General features: G+C 39.2%; 1 protein-coding gene across 3 annotated transcripts in view; it reads left to right on the top strand.

Moving 5' to 3' along the window:
- The first annotated feature begins 1667 nt into the window (after positions 1-1667).
- HSF2 (heat shock transcription factor 2) overlaps positions 1668-17487 on the top strand; it is a 36946-nt gene continuing 21126 nt past the window's right edge. For all 3 annotated transcript variants that reach the window (XM_082633546.1, XM_082633545.1, XM_082633547.1), the window contains exon 1: positions 1668-1859. In XM_082633546.1, coding sequence (XP_082489672.1) covers positions 1767-1859 — 93 coding nt within the window. In that variant the 5' untranslated portion in view covers positions 1668-1766. The remainder of the gene's footprint in view (positions 1860-17487) is intronic.

The raw sequence follows: 17487 nt of genomic DNA, 5'->3' as shown, positions 1-17487 counted from the left end.
TTAGCTATTTAAAAAATATTAATGATTGCTCATCATTGTGTTTGTCCTGTGTCTTAAGTCAGAGTATAAACATCTTAAGTATTGAGATGGTGTCATCATCATACAATGGAAAGAACATAGGCTTTCAAACTCAATAAAGCCTGAGTGTAAATACCCTCTCTTGTTTACTAGCTGTGATATAGGTAAACTCACTCTTGAGTCTCAGAATCTTCATTGGAAAAATGGGATAATAAGACCTACTGCACTGGGTTGTTGTGAGGATTAAATGATATAATATATGTAAAACCCTGGGCATATATAAGTGCTCATCAAATATTAGTTCATTTATTGGATGTCTCCCACCACACATCTGATTTTGTTTCAGCAAACAGATCATTGCTAGACACAAAGTCAAACACAAATTTCAATAAATATATGCTTGTTGGAAATTGTATGTATTTTATTTTTTATTGTATTAAATTACATGTACCCAGGAGATAAACCAATCCTATGTTGAATTTCTTATAAAATGTTAATTATTATCTCTGACTTGTTTGTACATTCTTATGTTTACATTCTGACTCATAAAAAATTTTAAATTTTGTACAATTCTTTATATTTTCAAACCTCCTATGTTATTAATATTATCTTAAGGGGTGAAAAGAGAGACAGTTTTATTCCCAATGGGGAGATGGGAAAGACCTGCACAGACAGATTAAGGGATAGCTCTAATTACACACACTACCAGTGTAATTAAATATCCACTAATGTGTCCTTGAAGCTGGGTCTAAACTCATATGCTGACGTGACTCCTTGTCCAATATTTTTTCCACTACACCAAATCTGTAAAGGACATACAGGGATAATTATCTTAAGAACATGCCTGTAAAGTACCTACAGGAACAATTATTTTAATTCATTAAAACAGAATAAATGATACTATTTCTTTTTATGCTGCGCACACAGTGCGCATTCCATGTCTGTTAAACAGCATGTAAGCTGCCTATTACAGTTCTTGGTTCAATGTAGTACGTGCTTAGTAAAGAGTGACATTTAAATTCCTCTATTTGATAAATGTGTTTTATACGAACGATTTTTTTCCTAATGAAAATTTAAGGACACGGTTCATTATTATTAACACAGTTTCAATTTGGGGCCTAGCAAATCATGCTTGAAAGCTGCTTTTTTTCCCCCCCGTGTGAACTATTACACTCCTTCCTCCTGCCTGACTGGCGCAACCCACACTTTGCCTACCAAACTTATGACTCAAATGCCCCTGAGGACTTTCTGTAGCCTTCCAGCCATAGCCCAAACATCCAAAGCTGCTTCCACGTGAAACAACCAAACACAGTCCCCCAAGCAGAAGATCCGCTACAGCGAGAGCTCCTATAGACAGGGCGAATGAGAAAGCAGCGTCCCCCTTTGCTCCCACCCCTCCCCTTCTGCAGCATCCAATTGCTTTCCTCTGTTGTGCGGTCGGCTCCTGCGATTGGTCGGCAACGGAACCGGCGCGGGACCAGTGAGCACAGGCAGAGCGGGGAGACTGGTCAGTCACGTGAGGCCGCCCGGTTACCCCGCCTCACTGCGCGCCTGGCGGGGCGGGGCGGGGCGAGGTGGGCGGGGCCCGGGAGCTGCTGCGCCTGCGTTGTGGGCGTTCTCTGGGAGCAGCTGCTGCCGCCGCCGCCGCCGCCTCCGCCTCCGCCTCCGCTGCCGCCGCCTCCGCCTCCGCCTCCGCCGCTACCGCCGCGTTTGGGTGTAGAATTAGGAATTCCTGCGCCTCGTTAACAATGAAGCAGAGTTCGAACGTGCCGGCTTTCCTCAGCAAGCTGTGGACGCTTGTGGAGGAAACGCACACGAACGAGTTCATCACCTGGAGTCAGGTAAGGGTGAGGGCACGGCGGCCTCCGAACCCCCTAACTAACGTCCTCCTCTCTCGCTCTCTCCCGCGGGGTTGTCTCTCGCGGCCTGCGGCTCGACGCCCTCTGTGAGGCCCGTGGCGCGGGGGTGGCGGGGTGGCACGGGCCTCGGCGTGCAGCCTCGCGGGGGACCCCGGTATTGTTCGCGCGGGGAGCCGCGGGGGTCCCGGCCGGTGCCGCTGGCTCAGGCCGCGGTGGGGGAGGGGCGGCCCGCGCGGGGCGCCGCGGCCCGGGAGACCCCGTAACGGTCCGACCCGGGCGGCGTTCGGAACCAGCCCGGCGGAACGAGGGCTGCCGACGAGCCGAGGGAGCGGGAGCCACGTTACTGCACACTCATCCTCCGTCCTCCCGCCGGGCTCGCGGGCTGCGGCTCGCTGGGGGCATGGGCAGCTCTGGCCGGGATCTTAAACGCGGGGTTTATGTGAGGCAGTCTTTACCTTCGCGACCTGATTCTCGCCCCTAAAACACACACAGTTCGCCTCGCATCTGAGATCTTTATGAGGACGGCAGTCAGGGAAGGAGGCACATGTTCAAACGCAGGTTACTGCTTATCAGGAAGCTTGAAAATATTATATAGAAAATGGTACGTTATTCTTTCGCGATTCTGAGCCATTTTTATAAACGGATTTTTATGATTATTTTAATAAAAGTGCCAATAGACAGGTGTTCAGTAACATAGGGAAGAGCAAAAACGAATCACTGAATTTCACTAAACAGTTGCCGGCAGTGTGGTGTATAGATAGATGTCTTGATTATTGGTTTGATCCCAATTCTGCCACTAAACAGGCTCCTTATCTCGTCTGACCCAAGTGTCGTCGTCCATAAGATGAATGGGTTACTTAGGTGATCCAAGACCCCCCTCTAGTTCCAAATACTGATTCTAATTAGAATGATTATTACATAAACAGCATTTGCGTTACAATACACTTAGGCTGTTGGAATCGTTTTGTGAAGGGGAGTGGAGTTCTCTTATTGTAGATGGTCATCTGTTTTGGATATTATCTTGTTTAGAGGCCTGGAAAAGAGTAAGTGAAAACTACCTGCACAGTGCCTGGCACCTGTTAAGTACTGAGTAAATGTTATCTCCCCTTTCTCACTTTCTTTTCTGTTCCTTTTCTGTTCTGTTTCCTATGCTAGGAACCCTCAGTTTTATTATTTTATCTTAACAGGGAGCACTATATTGAGTACGTGAAGTTTTGACTACTGTAACACCACAGTCTGCCTTATATTGCTGTCATTTGTTTATTTTTTTTTATCTCCCTCTAGGACTTAATTTTCCTGAAGGTCAGTAGCATCGAGTGGATGTTGTGCATTAGGCATTTGATGAATTCTGTACAGTTGTACAAAGAAGGGGTGAAAATAAGGAAGCCAGCCACCAGTATACACTTAAAAATAAACAGATGTCTCATGCTTTTCATCAGTCATAAGGATTAAAGGTTGACAAGGATGGATCAGCACAGACTGCAGTTACTCAGCCTTGTGCATGTGTAAGAGATTGGACCGAGAGTCTCCCCACTCCTAAGCTGACTTTATCACATCTGTTTGTCTTGGGTGGGCCTTCTTGTTTTTATTGCCTAGAAATGGTACCTAAATATATTGGAAATTAGTTTTACTTAAGGGGTATTCTGTCAGCAGGTCTAGTAAATTCTCATTAACCAACATATTTTAATAATACTTTAATTTTATGGGCCGTATCAAATGTGTAGAGTTTCATACTAATCCGTAAATGCATCATTTTATGAATTCTAAGCCAAACCACTTAAAAATCATTCTTATTTTTTTCCATTATTAAGTCTAAGCTTATGTTTTGGCTACTCATTTTTTAATACATAGTGGGACAATTAAAATATAAATTCAGGGCTTCCCTGGTGGCGCAGTGGTTGAGAGTACGCCTGCCGATGCAGGGGACACAGGTTTGTGCCCTGGTCCGGGAAGATCCCACATGCCGCGGAGCGGCTGGGCCCGTGAGCCATGGCCGCTGACCCTGCGTGTCCAGAGCCTGTGCTCCGCAACGGGAGAGGCCACAACAGTGAGAGGCCCACGTACTGAAGGAAAAAAAAAAATATATATATATATATATATAAATTCAGTGAGAACAGGGACAGTATCTGTGCCAAGGGACACAGTAGGTACTTAATAAATGTTTGATGAAGCAGTGAAATCCTTGGACTATGTAATGGAAATGGTAGAAATGATAAAAGTGGAATGATGCCTGAAAAGAATCTCAATGATCATCTGGTTTAGTCTCATTATGTAGATTTGAAGCTTAGGTTAGATTATTTATCTATAATTACAAAGCTAGCATTATTGGAGGTGGGGCTCTAACATAGATTTCTGAGCTCCCAGATCATTCTTCCATCAACGGCCCTACACTTAATACAGGTCGTCACAATATTTAGTTTTTATACCAAAATGTTACTCCTCCACACGTCAGTGGACAATTCGGGATTAATGTCTTGGACTATGCTTAGTTGCCTAAGGAAGTTGTCTTACATTCCCACAGATTTTTCCGAAAACAGTGTTAACAGTGAAAGGTAAAACTTTAATTGAACAATGATGTTAGATGGAAAAACCAAAATAATTTACTCTCATCTTTTAGAAGTTGCTATTTATGGTTGTTTCTGGTTTCCTTCAAACTTGTTTTGCTGGACTTCTGTTGAGGTAATTTAGCATTTGTACTCTCTGAGTGAAAATCATATTAAGACCTTTTAGAAGTAGCAGATGTTTTGGAAAGGAGGCAATCTTTTATGCAATTGTTTTCACTTGTGGAAAACAATTTACTCTAGCTAGAGTGTAAGGCAAGGGGAGAAAACACCAACTGCAGTTTGAAAAGCTTGGCTTAATAGTCCTGAAGACTTATATAACTTCAGTTTTCCTTGAAATTTGTAGTATGACAGAAATGAACTAATACCCCCATTGATGTCATTAATTTTAGAAATATAATATTCTGAACAATCAAAATTATACTGTTATAGACTCAAATAATAGAAATGTCTTTAGATTCTGAGTGTCTTTAAAACATACAGTACATCCCCCAAATTCCCCACTGATATTTCTTTTTCCTTTCTTTTTTTGTCTGTTTTTACATTTCCTATAGCTATTTTGGCTGTGGTAGGCAGTCTGTTACCAGAATCGAGAACAGGGATAGTACTGTTGAACAACCTAAAGCTGTTTTAAATGTAACAGAGTCCTAAACAGAGGGCACAGGTTTAGTTTGGTAGCAACTGGGGAAACTTGATCTTCAGGGACAAGAAGTTGTGGAAGTTGAATGGAAGTTCTTGCCATCGTAAGGAACAGCCTTTACTGTTACTGATAAATGATACTCAGTGTATGTTGAAGTGAAGCAATATTAAAAAAAGAAAGAACTGGAAAGTCACTGTTTTACCAGTGTTCCTGCCTTTGTCTCAGTTCTTCAGGTTGCTTGAGAATACCAAGAAGTGATTTCCACCAAGACTTCATAGCCATCTGTTGCACCTTTTTGTGCCCTATGGCAGTCTCTACTTCCCTATCCATCTCAAGTCAGCAGAGATAAATCAGGAAATAGGAGGGAAAGGGAGAAAAACCAGAATTTGTCCAGTGTTTTCTAGCTGTTTTGGATGAATTTGAACAGATCTTTAGACTTCCCAGTGTTATGGTATTGTTTTGAATTTCCCAGCAGTACTGTCAAGTGAAAACAAGAAAAGCCACAAATGTGGCAGAATAGGGGTTAAATCCACTTTAGATGGACCTACAGAAAAGTTGACTGATTCACAGACAAGTATTTTTTATTTGTATACGTAAGAGAAAGAGCTAGAGACTCACAAGGAATGGTTGGTACACATTAAGAAATTATAGACTGGTTGTTTAAAAAAGAGACTTCTATTCTGGAAACTTTTAAAGTAATGGGGCTGAAGTATTAGATTATTATTAAGAGTATTTGGGACGTTTATAATCAAGAGTACCAGTTTGAGCAGAAACAATTACTATTTGGAAGCTTGCATTTATGGGTTAGGCCTAAAGAGAAGCTACTATCCTTCTCACCCTACTGAGTAATAGTGGCTTTTTGTCCCTTATAAAATGCATAGGGAGGGTTCTGTGTTGCAGTGCTTAAGCTTCACAGGTTTAAACAGCAGTAAGGTAGAAATTTTGCACTCGAAGTTATTTATTAATTTTGAAGTAGAGACTGAAGGAATACCATAAGCAGAGACACAGAACAATATTAGTGAGTTAGGGTGGTGTGTGTTTGAGAGAGAGAGCAATATAAGCAAGGCGCATTAATCTCCTCATTTGATATATATAATCCAAGAGTTGAAATTCTACAAATACAATTTGGTCCACTATGATCAAAGACTCATTTATTGTCACTCACAAATAGTTGTGACTCTGTTACAACCAGACAGTGTGCTAGGTAGTAGGAATTCATTCAGTAGTTAACAAAATAGCTGCCTTCATAGATCTTACATTTTAGTGAAGGATACTGATAATTAAAAAGTAAGCAAACACAAATAATATAATTTCAGTTAGTGATAATTAACAAAATAAAGCAGGGTAAAGAGAGAGTGCAATTAGGAGACAGAAATCACACAGTATTTTGAACAGAGAAAGTTTAATAGGATAACTATATTAGGAGAATTGGGGTAAAGAAAACTCTAAAGAAGATAGGAATAGCAGTTATAAGAAGCAGCCATCACTGGTAGGCCTAAGTGCGAGTGCCCAAGTAAGAGCCCTTCCCTGAAGTCTAAGACCTTGTTGGAGAGAGAATGACCATATCTCACTGAATGGCAAAGACTTCACTGATGCCACACAAGTGGGACTTACTAGAAATCCATCCTTCAGAACTTGCCGGGAAATATGCTTTCTAGGGCAGGGGTTGGCAGATTATGGCCTGTGGGCCAACCATGTGTTTTAAAAGTAAAGTTTATTTGGAATATAGCCATGCTCAGTCTACTTACATATTGTCTGTAGTTGCTTTCTTGCTACAGGGGCAGAGTTATGACCTTATGACCTGCAAGCCTAAAATATTTATTGTCTAGCCCTTTAAGAACATGTTTATTAGCCTATGCTCTAGGATACCCTAGAAAGCTATTCATGGAGAGATGTCTGGCCAGAGATACTCTGATTTGAAGCCTCCCAAGGGAGAGGGAGTGTTGGGGGAAGCTCCTGGCCTTAGGGTGCTGCTGCCTTCTGTGCACTGCAAGAGCTAGGTGCTGGAGAACCTCCCTGCACAGCAGGAACCTGCCAAGGACACACTGGAACCAGGAAGGGTAATCCCTTCCTCTTGTAATATCTCTCTAGTGTCTTCTATGACAAAGCTTAACACCATGCTCGAAAAGAAAGATATTTAAGACTCAGCTCCATATTTGCAGAGCAGACATTGAAGAATGAATTTGGCGCAGTAAATTCATAACTAGCATGTAAAATGACTGGAATTTGTTGTATTTTAGGTAGAGTGACGATGAAACCTCTTTGGGGAGGTGATATGTGAGCAGAGATCTGAATGATTAGAAAAGATGGGTCTGGCAAAGGGGAATGGAAAATGTAAAGGCCTTGAGCATAGCATGTTCATATGATTTCAGAAGGCCCATGTAGTTGGATTATCTTTAGATAACATGAGAGTGAGGTCAGAGAGGTAGGCAGAAGCAAATGGTATAGGGCCTTAGGGCATGGTAAGGAGATTGGAAATGAGGGAACTAGTTAGAAGACTATCACAGTTTTCCACTATGGTATTGAAAATAGCATGGTTGAGACTAGGGTAATAGCAGTGGAGGTGGTGAGCCGCAGATGTAATATCTACTTTGAAGGCAAGGTCACAGATCTTAATGATAAATTTTCTGGAGTTGGAGGAGACATAGAAAAGAATTAGAATGACTCATGTATTTGGCCTGAGCAACAGATGGATGATGGTACCATTTGCTGAGATGCGGGAAGATTCGGCGAAGTGCAGGTGGGGATTCTGTTTGGCCATGTTAACTTTGAGATTACAAATGGATCGCTAGTATTACTTCAGACGTGTTTTGTTTTGCTTGCATTTCACTGACCACACTTGGTCATACGACCACACCTTATTTCAAAGGAGCTGGGGAAGTGCAGTGCTGGAAAGGAGAACAGCATGAATGACTTCTGTACTCCAAGACCTTCAAGTGGCAATGTTGAATAGGTTGTTTAGAATAGTGTAAGACTCTGGCATACAAGGTGGAGTTTGGAGCTTGTGAGTGGTAAAGCCATGGGACTGGATGAGATCATCCAGAGAGACAGATGAAGATAGAAGGACCTGCAAGATAGGGTATTCTAATATTTAGACAATATGAAGACAAGAAAAAGCCAGCAAGAGAGATTGAGAAGGAACAGTGAGAAAGGAGAAAACACAAGGGAGTGAGGTCATATAATTTAATGGAAGAAAATGGTTCAAGAAAGAGATGATCAACCATGTCAAATGCTGTTATGACTTTTCTTATACACCTCTTCTGGTGTATATAAGCACAAATTTCTGTAAGGTAGTTACACTTACATTGACGAGTAGAATTTCTGGAAAATAAGGTATGACATGCTCAACCTCAAGATCAAATTATTTTCCGAAAAAGTCAAATCAGCTTGTACTCCTTTTAGCCATGCATGAGATTTCCCATTAATTTGTCTCTTCAAAACTTGATATTCTCATTCTTCTGAGTTTTTACCAATCTAGTGGATATAAAATATTGTATCAATGAGGTCTTAATTTATATTTCCCTGATAATTAACGTGTTCAAACACCTTTTCATATTTACTGGCCATTTGTATTTCGTATTCTGTGACATGTTTGACGATTTTTCTATTGGGTGGTTTATCTTTTATTATTTGTAGGAATTCCTTGTAATTCTGCATCTTTTTGGATGTATGTGTTGCCTCTGTCTTCTCCTAGTTGTGGCTTATCTTTTTTACTTTCTTTTGATGAGTATAAGTTCTTAATTTTAGTATAATATATCAGCCTTTTTTGTGGTTCATGTTCTTTGTTTCTTCAGGATGCTTTTGCTTTCCTACCCCAAGGAGAGAAAAATACTTTTCCATCTCCTTTTTTTTTTTTCTGAAAACTTTAAAGGTTTGAATTTTATATCTAAATCTTTAATTCACTGGAATTGATTTTTGTGTGTGGTATAAGGGATCCTGTTTCATTGTTTTCCATATTTAGTTGTTTTAGCCCCTTTATTGAACAGTTTCTTCTTCCTCTAGTGATTGGTGTTGCTACCTCTGTCTTATAAGCAAAATTATATGTAGATTGTGTTTTTGTGTCTGGGTTCTCTATTTTGTTCCACTGGATAATTTATCCTTTTTCCTGTATCACATGTCTTAATTACTGTAGCTCTATAAAGCTTTTGGGAGGGCAACCTAGTCTTTAGGACTGCCTTGACTACTATTGGTCTTTGCTCTTCCATATATGTTTTAAAATCAAGTTCCATTAAAGAAAAAAACAAAGCAAACCTATTAGGATTTTTTTAATTGGAATTGTACTGAAACTGTAAATCAGATTAGGGAAAATAGGTATCTTTATGATATGATATATTCATGGGAACAAGGCATTTTTCTAAATTCATTTTGTTATTTAATAAAATTTTATATTTTTTGCAGTTAGATCTTGTACAGCTTTGTTAGATTTTATAGATATTTTAAGTGGTATCCTTTAATGAAAAATAATTGCTGTTGCTGGTAATTAGAAACACAAGTAACATTTGTATATTGATAATAAACCAGTGAGCTAATCATTTTACTGATTTGGATTCTCTAAGTGTACATCCATAGGTGTCTGGATATGACAGTTTTGTTCTTATTTTCAGAACCTTATACCTTCAGTTTCATTTTTTGCAGTGGCTAAGACACCTCAGGGTGTCAGATAGAAGCAGCGATCATGGGATCCCTTTCTCTTATTTTTAAAGGAAATGTTTTAAATATTTCCCCTTTAAGTTACTAGCTGTTAAAATTGAGAATTTTTAATTTGCCTTTTTGTTATTGATGACAAAATTAATTGGGTAGCTTAGAGGGGACAGGGCATGCCGGGATGGAGAATACAGGAAAAAGCTGACTTTGGAGGAGTAGGATGATGGGTTTGAAAGAGACAAGTGAGTAAGTCAAAGAACATTGTGTAAAAATGTTAATGTTTGAAAAATTCAAGTGGGAAATTTGAGATGGTCAGGGGCAGAGGCATAGTTGCGATAATCATTATACATAATAAAGTCAGTAATTAGAGAAATTGGTGTGGATGAGATTGCCTAAGGAAAGAGTATAAAAGGTATCATAATCAAGGATGGAAACTTAAAAAACTCACTACCTCTTGATAGCTGGAAGACAATTGAAAAGAAATATGAGAGATAGGAGACCCATTGTATAGTTTCAAAGCCATAAGAGCAGAGCATTTAAGAAGGGGAGTGTCAGTAGTGCCAAATGAAATGCCACAGGGAGGTGTAGGAAGATGAGGACTGAAAAGAGGGCATTGAATTTGGCATTTGACATTTTAGAAAAAAACAGTTTGAGTAGAGGCACAAAAACTGAAACCAAATTTTAGTGAGAGTAAGTAGATGGCCCTGAATTGGAGAAGGGGGCTTTAAAATATTTGTTTGTCAGATTTTGCAGTGAATGAAAAGACAGATGGGGTGGGTAGATTGAGAGGAAGTAAGGTAGAGGGAAAGTCCTTTTAAGATAGAAAAAGATGTATGCATTTTTAAATTTTAATAGCTACTACCGAATAACCAACAGTGGTTATTTTTAAACTTTAAAAATTTTGCCAGTCTAATAAGTGAAAATCATTATTTTGCTGTACATTTTATTATGAATGAGATCTGATCTTCTAAATTTCACATTGAGTGTTTCATCTTACTGATTTGTTAGAAAAATTTTAATTAATGCAGTTAATTGTTTGTTATAAATGTTGGATATATTTTTATGTTAGTAAGCTTTCAACTTTATTGTATTTTTTAAATGTCTGTTGTCAGTTAAGTTTAAGTTCAGACACAAGTAATAGAAATCCAGACAACAATGGCTTAAACAAAATAGAGATGTACTGTATTTTTCTCTTACATCTGAAGATACTGAGTCACCTTCTTAACCTTTCAGCCATACTTAGTTCCTCGACTTCAGTCATTATTGGAGCTCTAGCCGTTGGCTCCAGGTTCTGAGCAGGAATATGAGATGTAGGGCTTTGACACTTTGAGTCTTTTCCCTTTTAGAAGCTTTTGTGGAAGCTCCGCTCAATCCATTTTGCTTATATCTTGTTTGCCAGATGTGTTATTTGGCCACCTCTGTTTCTAAGAGGGACTGAGAAATGTATTTGTAGCATCAGACAAAATTGTGTCGTTAATAAGAAATTAGAGGATCATCCATGTTGTTGCAAGTGGCAGGATCTCTTTTTTTTTTTCCCGGTACGCGGGCCTCTCACTGTTGTGGCCTCTCCCATTGCGGAGCACAGGCTCCGGACGCGCAGGCTCAGCGGCCATGGCTCACAGGCCCAGCCGCTCCGTGGCATGTGGGATCTTCCCGGACCGGGGCACGAACCCGTGTCCCCTGCATCGGCAGAGCGGACTCTCAACCACTGCGCCACCAGGGAAGCCCCTCTTTCTTTTTTAAGGCTAAATAATGTTTCATTGTGTATGTATGTATAAAATATATCAATATATGTATAAAGTATGTATATATCTCACAATTTCGTTATCCATTCTTTCTTTGTTGGACATTTAGGTTGTTTCTGTGTCTTGGTTATTGTGAATAATGCTGTAGTGAACATGGGAGCATAGATATCTCTTAGAGATACTGGTTTCATTTCCTTTGGGTATATATATACCCAGAAGAGGGCTGCTGGATCATATGGTAGTTCTATTTTTAACTTTTTGAGGAACCTTCATACCATTTTCCATAATGACATTACCAATTTACATTCCCGCCGACAGTATACAAAGGTTCCCTTTTCTCTACATCCCTCACCAACACTTGTTGGTTTGTTTTTTTGTTTTTTTAGGAATAGCCATCCTAAAAAGTATGAGGTGATGTCTCATTGTGGTTTTGATTTGCATTTCCCTGATGATCAGTGATGTTGAGCACCTTTTCACATACTTGTTGCCCATTTGTATGTATTATTTGGGAAAATGTCTAATCAAATCCTTTGCCCATTTTTTAATTGGGTTGCATCTTTTTGTTGTTGAGTTGTGAGAGTTCCTTATATATTTTAGATATTAATCCTTTATTAGATATGTATTTGCAAATATTTTTATTCCATTAAGTTGTCTTTTCATTCTATTGATTATTCTTGGCTGTGCAGAAGCTTTTTAGTTTGGTGGATTAGCTTGTAGTAGTCATTTCACTGTGCATGTGTGAATATATGTTAAATCATCATGTACACCTTAAATATATACAATTTTAGCTTTTTTGTTTGTTTGTTTGTTTGTTTGAGGTACGCGGGCCTCTCACTGTTGTGGCCTCTCCCATTCTGGAGCACAGGCTCCGGACGCGCAGGCTCAGCGGCCATGGCTCACGGGCCCAGCCACTCCGTGGCATGTGGGATCTTCCTGGACCAGGGCACGAACCCATGTCCCCTGCATCGGCAGGCGGACTCTCAACCACTGCGCCACTAGGGAAGCCCCCAATTTTAGTTTTAAAAAATAAAAAAGAAAAAGAAATCAAGATAGAGTAGGCAGCTAGTAGTCTCCATAAATACATTTATTAATTTTTACCTATATGACTTCTGGGGTTTTTTATGTGATGCTTTCAAAAACTTGGTTATAAAGAGTGAGGTAACATTAAGTTAGCATTGAGCTTTTGTTTTTTCCTTCCAAATGGAAAATTTATTAACTAATCCTTTTCCCTCCTAATTTTTCCTCCTGATTTGAATGCTGCCTTCACTTATTACCTGTTAAATTCTCAAATAGATTTGCTTCTGCTTCTGTTCTCTCTAGTCTGTCCATTCAGCTATTTGAGTGTCCCTTCTTTAGTACCAAACTCTTGTAGACACTATAATTCTGTTGTCTGCGTAAGGTAGGGTTAACACCTCTCTCTTCATTGTTTTCAGTATTTTCTTGGCTATTTGTTACATAATTTTTATGAAATGAACTTTAGTACCTAATATTTGGTTGTGTTAGCATCTATTCACCTTGTCTCCAAAAACTTTTTTTTAATTGAGAGAGAAGTCAATGTACTGGTTAACTTAATTAGACTTGACATCTTTACAACACTGTCTCTCTGCAGTTTAATATTTCCTTAAAGGTCTTGTGTATTCTTAAAATTTATTTTTAGATACTTGATATTTTTCTATTGTTGGAGTTTTTTATTCCATTTTAGTTTTAGGTTTTTGTTGTAAAATACATATATTTTCAGATTAACCATTTTAACCATTTTTACGTGTGCAGTTCAGTGACCTTAATTAAGTACATTCACTTGTTATGCAGCTGTCACTACCATCCATCTCCAGAATGTTTTTCATTTTCCCAAACTGAAACTTCATAGTCATTAGACAGTAATTTCTAATCCCCTCCTCCTTAGCCCCTGGTAACCATTCTACTTTCTGTCTTTATGAAGTTGAGTATTCTAGATACCTCATATAAGTGGAATCATACAGTATTTGTCCTCTTGTGACTAGTCTAACTTAGCATAATGTCTTTAAGTTTCATCCACATTGTAGCATGTGTTCTTCCTTTTTAAGGGTGAATAATAGTCCCTTGTATGTATGTACCACATTTTGTTAATCCATTCATCTGTCCGTGGACGTTTGGGTTGCTTCCATCTTCTGGCTATTGTGAATAATGCTACTATGAACATAGGTGTACAAATATCTTTTTGAGCCCCTGCTTTTAATTCTTTTGGATATATATGTAGAATTTTAGGATCATTTAGTCATTATGTGTTTAATTTTTTGAGGAACCACTGTACTGTTTTCCATAGCAGCTGCACTATTTTATATTCCCACCAGCAGTGAAAAAGGGTTCCAGTTTCTCCACATTCTGACCAATACTTATTTTTTGGGTTTTTTTTTTTTTTTTTTGCGGTACGTGGACCTCTCACTGTTGTGGCCTCTCCCGTTGCGGAGCACAGGCTCCGGATGCGCAGGCTCAGCGGCCATGGCTCTCAGGCCCAGCTGCTCCGCGGCATGTGGGGTCCTCCCGGACTGGGGCACGAACCCATGTACCCTGCATCGGCAGGCGGACTCTCAACCACTGCGCCACCAGGGAAGCCCTATTTTTGTTTTTTAATAGCCATCTTAATGAGTGAGGTGATACCTCATTGTGGTTTTGCTTTTTATTTCCCTAATGATTAGTGATGCTAGGCATCTTATGTGTTTATTGGCCATTTGTGTATCTTTTTGGGGAAGAAATATCTATTCAAGTCCTTTGCCCTTTGCTAATCAGGTGGCTTGTTTTTCGTTGTTGTTGAGTTGAAGTTTTTTTTTAATGTATGTTGTGGGTATTAACCCCTTCAGATGTATGATTTGCAAATATTTTCTCCGATTTTGTGGGTTACTCTTTCACTCTCTAGATAGTGTTCTTTACGCAAAAGTTTTTTTTTTTTTTTTTTTTTTTCTCTTTTTTTTTGCGGTATGCGGGCCTCTCACTGTTGTGGCCTCTCCCGTTGCGGAGCACAGGCTCCGGACGCGCAGACCCAGCGGCCATGGCTCACGGGCCCAGCCGCTCCGCGGCATATGGGATCCTCCCAGACCGGGGCACGAACCCGCATCCCCTGCATCGGCAGGCGGACTCTCAACCACCGCGCCACCAGGGAGGCCCTACGCAAAAGTTTTTAAGTTTGAGGTAGCCTCATTTGTCTGTTTTTGCTTTTGTTGCCTGTGCTTTTGGTGTTATCCAAGAAATTTTTGCCAAATCCATTGTCATGAAGCTTTTCCCCCTTGTGTTTTCTTCTAAGATTTTTATAGTTTTAGCTGTCATGTTTAAGCTTTTGATCTGTTTTGAGATGATTTTTGTATATGATATAAGGTAAGGAGTCAACTTCATTCTTTTGCATGTGAGTATCCAGTTTTTACCAGCATTGTTTGTTGAAAAGGCTGTTCTTTTTCTGTTGAATTGTCTTTTTTTTTGGCTGAGTTGGGTCTTTGTTGCTGCGCGTGGGCCTTCTCTAGTTGCAGCGAGCAGGGGCTACTCTTCGTTGCAGTGCGCGGGCTTCTCATTGCAGAGCACAGGCTCTAGGTGTGCAGGCTTCGGTAGTTGTGGTACGCGGGCTCAGTAGTTGTGGCTCGTGGGCTCTAGAGCTCAGGCTCAGTAGTTGTGGCGTGTGGGCTTAGTTGCTCCACGGCATGTGGGATCTTCTGGACCAGGGCTCGAACCCGTGTCCCCTGCACTGGCAGGTGGATTCTTAACCACTGCACCACCAGGGAAGTCCCTCCATTGAATTATCTTGGCATCCTTGTCAAAAATTCTTGGACTGTATATATGAGGGTTCATTCCTGGGTTTTCTGTTCTGTTCCATTGATTGGTCTGTCTTTATGTCACTACCATATTATTTTGATTATTTTAGAAGGAAATTTCAAATTGTTTATTTTTTATATGGAAATACACTAGTGACTTTATTTTTTTATTTTTATTTTATATTGGAGCATAGTTGATTAACCATGTGTTAGTTTCAGGTGTACAGCAAAGTGATTCAGTTATACGTGTGTCTATTCTTCTTCAATTTCTTTTCCCATTAGGTTGTTACATAATATTGAGTATAGTTCTCTGTGCTATACAGTAGGTCCTTGCTGGTTATCTATTTTAAATATAGTAGTGTGTACACGTCAATCCCCAAATCCCAATCTATCCCTTGCCTCCCACCCTTCCCCGTGGTAACCATAAATTTGTTCCCTGAGTCTGTGAGTTTGTTTCTGTTTTGAAAATAAGTTCATTTGTATCTTTTTTTTGATTTTGCGTATAAGCAATATTGTATGATATTTGTCTGACTTACTTTACTTAGTATAATAATCTCAGGGTCCATCCATGTTGCTGCAAATGGCGTTATTTCTTTCTTTTTGATGGCTGAGTAATATTCCATTGGATATATGTACCACATCTTCTTTATCCATTCATCTGTCGATGGACATTTAGGTTGCTTCCATGTCTTGGCTATTGTAAACAGTGCTGCAGTGAACATTGGGGTGCATGTAATCCTTTCAAACCATGTTTTCTTCTGGATATATACCCAGGAGTGGGATTGTTGGATCATATTGTAGCTCTATTTTTAGTGTTTTAGGGAACCTTCATACTGTTTCCCATAGTGGGTGAACCAATTTACATTCCCACCAACAGTGTAGGAGGTTTCCTTTTGCTCCACACTCTCTCCAGCATTTATTGTTTGTAGGTTTTTTGATGATCATCATTCTGACTGGTGTGAGGTGATATCTCATTGTAGTTTTGATTTGCCTTTCTCTAATAATTAGAGATGTAGAGCATCTTTTCATTTGCCACTTGGCCATCTGTATGTCTTCTTCTGAGAAATGTCTGTATTTAGGTCGTCTGCCCATTTTTTGATCGGGTTGTTTGTTTTTTTGATATTGAGCCCCATGAGCTGTTTGCAAATTTTGGAGACTAATCCCTTGTCAGTCACATCTTTGCAAATATTTTCTCCCATTCTTTGGTTTGTCTTTTTGTTTTGTTTGTGGTTTTCTTTGCTGTGCAGAGGAATTTAATTAGGTCCCATTTGTTTATTTTTGGTTTTATTTCCATTACTCTAGGAGATGGCTTGAAAAAGATATTGTTGTGATTTATGTCAAGTGTTCTGCCTGTGTTTTCTCTAAGAGTTTTATAGTATTTGGTCTTACATTTAGGTCTTTAATCCATTTTGAGTTTATTTTTGTGTACGGTTTTAAAGAGTATACTAATTTCATTTTTTTTACATGTAGCTGTCCAGTTTTCCCAGCACCATTTATTGAAGAGACTGTCTTTCCTGTATTGTATAATCTTGTTTCCTATGTTGTACATTAATTGACCATAGGTGCATGGGTTTATTTCTGGGCTTTTCTATCCTGTTCCATTGATCTATATTTCTGTTATTTTGCCAGTACCATACCATTTTGATGACTGTAGCTCTGTAGTATAGTCTGAAATCAGGGAGCCTGATTCCTCCAGCTTCATTTTTTCTTTCTCAAGATTGCTTTGGTTATTCAGGGTCTTTTGGGTCTCCATACAGATTTTAAGATTTTTTTGTTCTAGTTCTGTGAATAATGCCATTGGTAATTTGATAGGGATTGCATTGAATCTGTAGATTGCCTTGGGTAGTATAGTCGTTTTGAAATATTGATTCTTCCAATTCAAGAATATGTTATACCTTTTCATCTGTGTCATCTTTGATTTCTTTCATCAGTGTCTTACAGTTTTCAGAGTACAGGTCTTTTGTCTCCTTAGGTAGGTTTATTCCTATGTATTTTATTCTTTTTGTTGCAGTGGTAAATGGGATTTTAAAAAATTTTTCTTTCTGACCTTTCGTTATTAGCGTGTTAATTAGTAGCTAGATATCTTACTGAATTCTCTTGTGGTTTTTCAGTTGATTGTACAAAGATATAATTATGTTTATTGATAAAATATGACTTTCTTTCAAATTTTGTCTTATTTTTGTCTTAATTGCTTTGGCTTTAAAACATTGTTAAGTAATTATACTAGCTACATACTGTATTTTA

This window comes from Mesoplodon mirus (genome assembly GCF_964341445.2).
Source record: "Mesoplodon mirus genome assembly, chromosome: 10".
Classification (NCBI taxonomy): Eukaryota; Metazoa; Chordata; class Mammalia; order Artiodactyla; family Ziphiidae; genus Mesoplodon; species Mesoplodon mirus.
The sequence above is the reverse complement of the archived record's forward strand: the minus strand, read 5'-3'. Positions and strand labels throughout refer to the sequence as shown.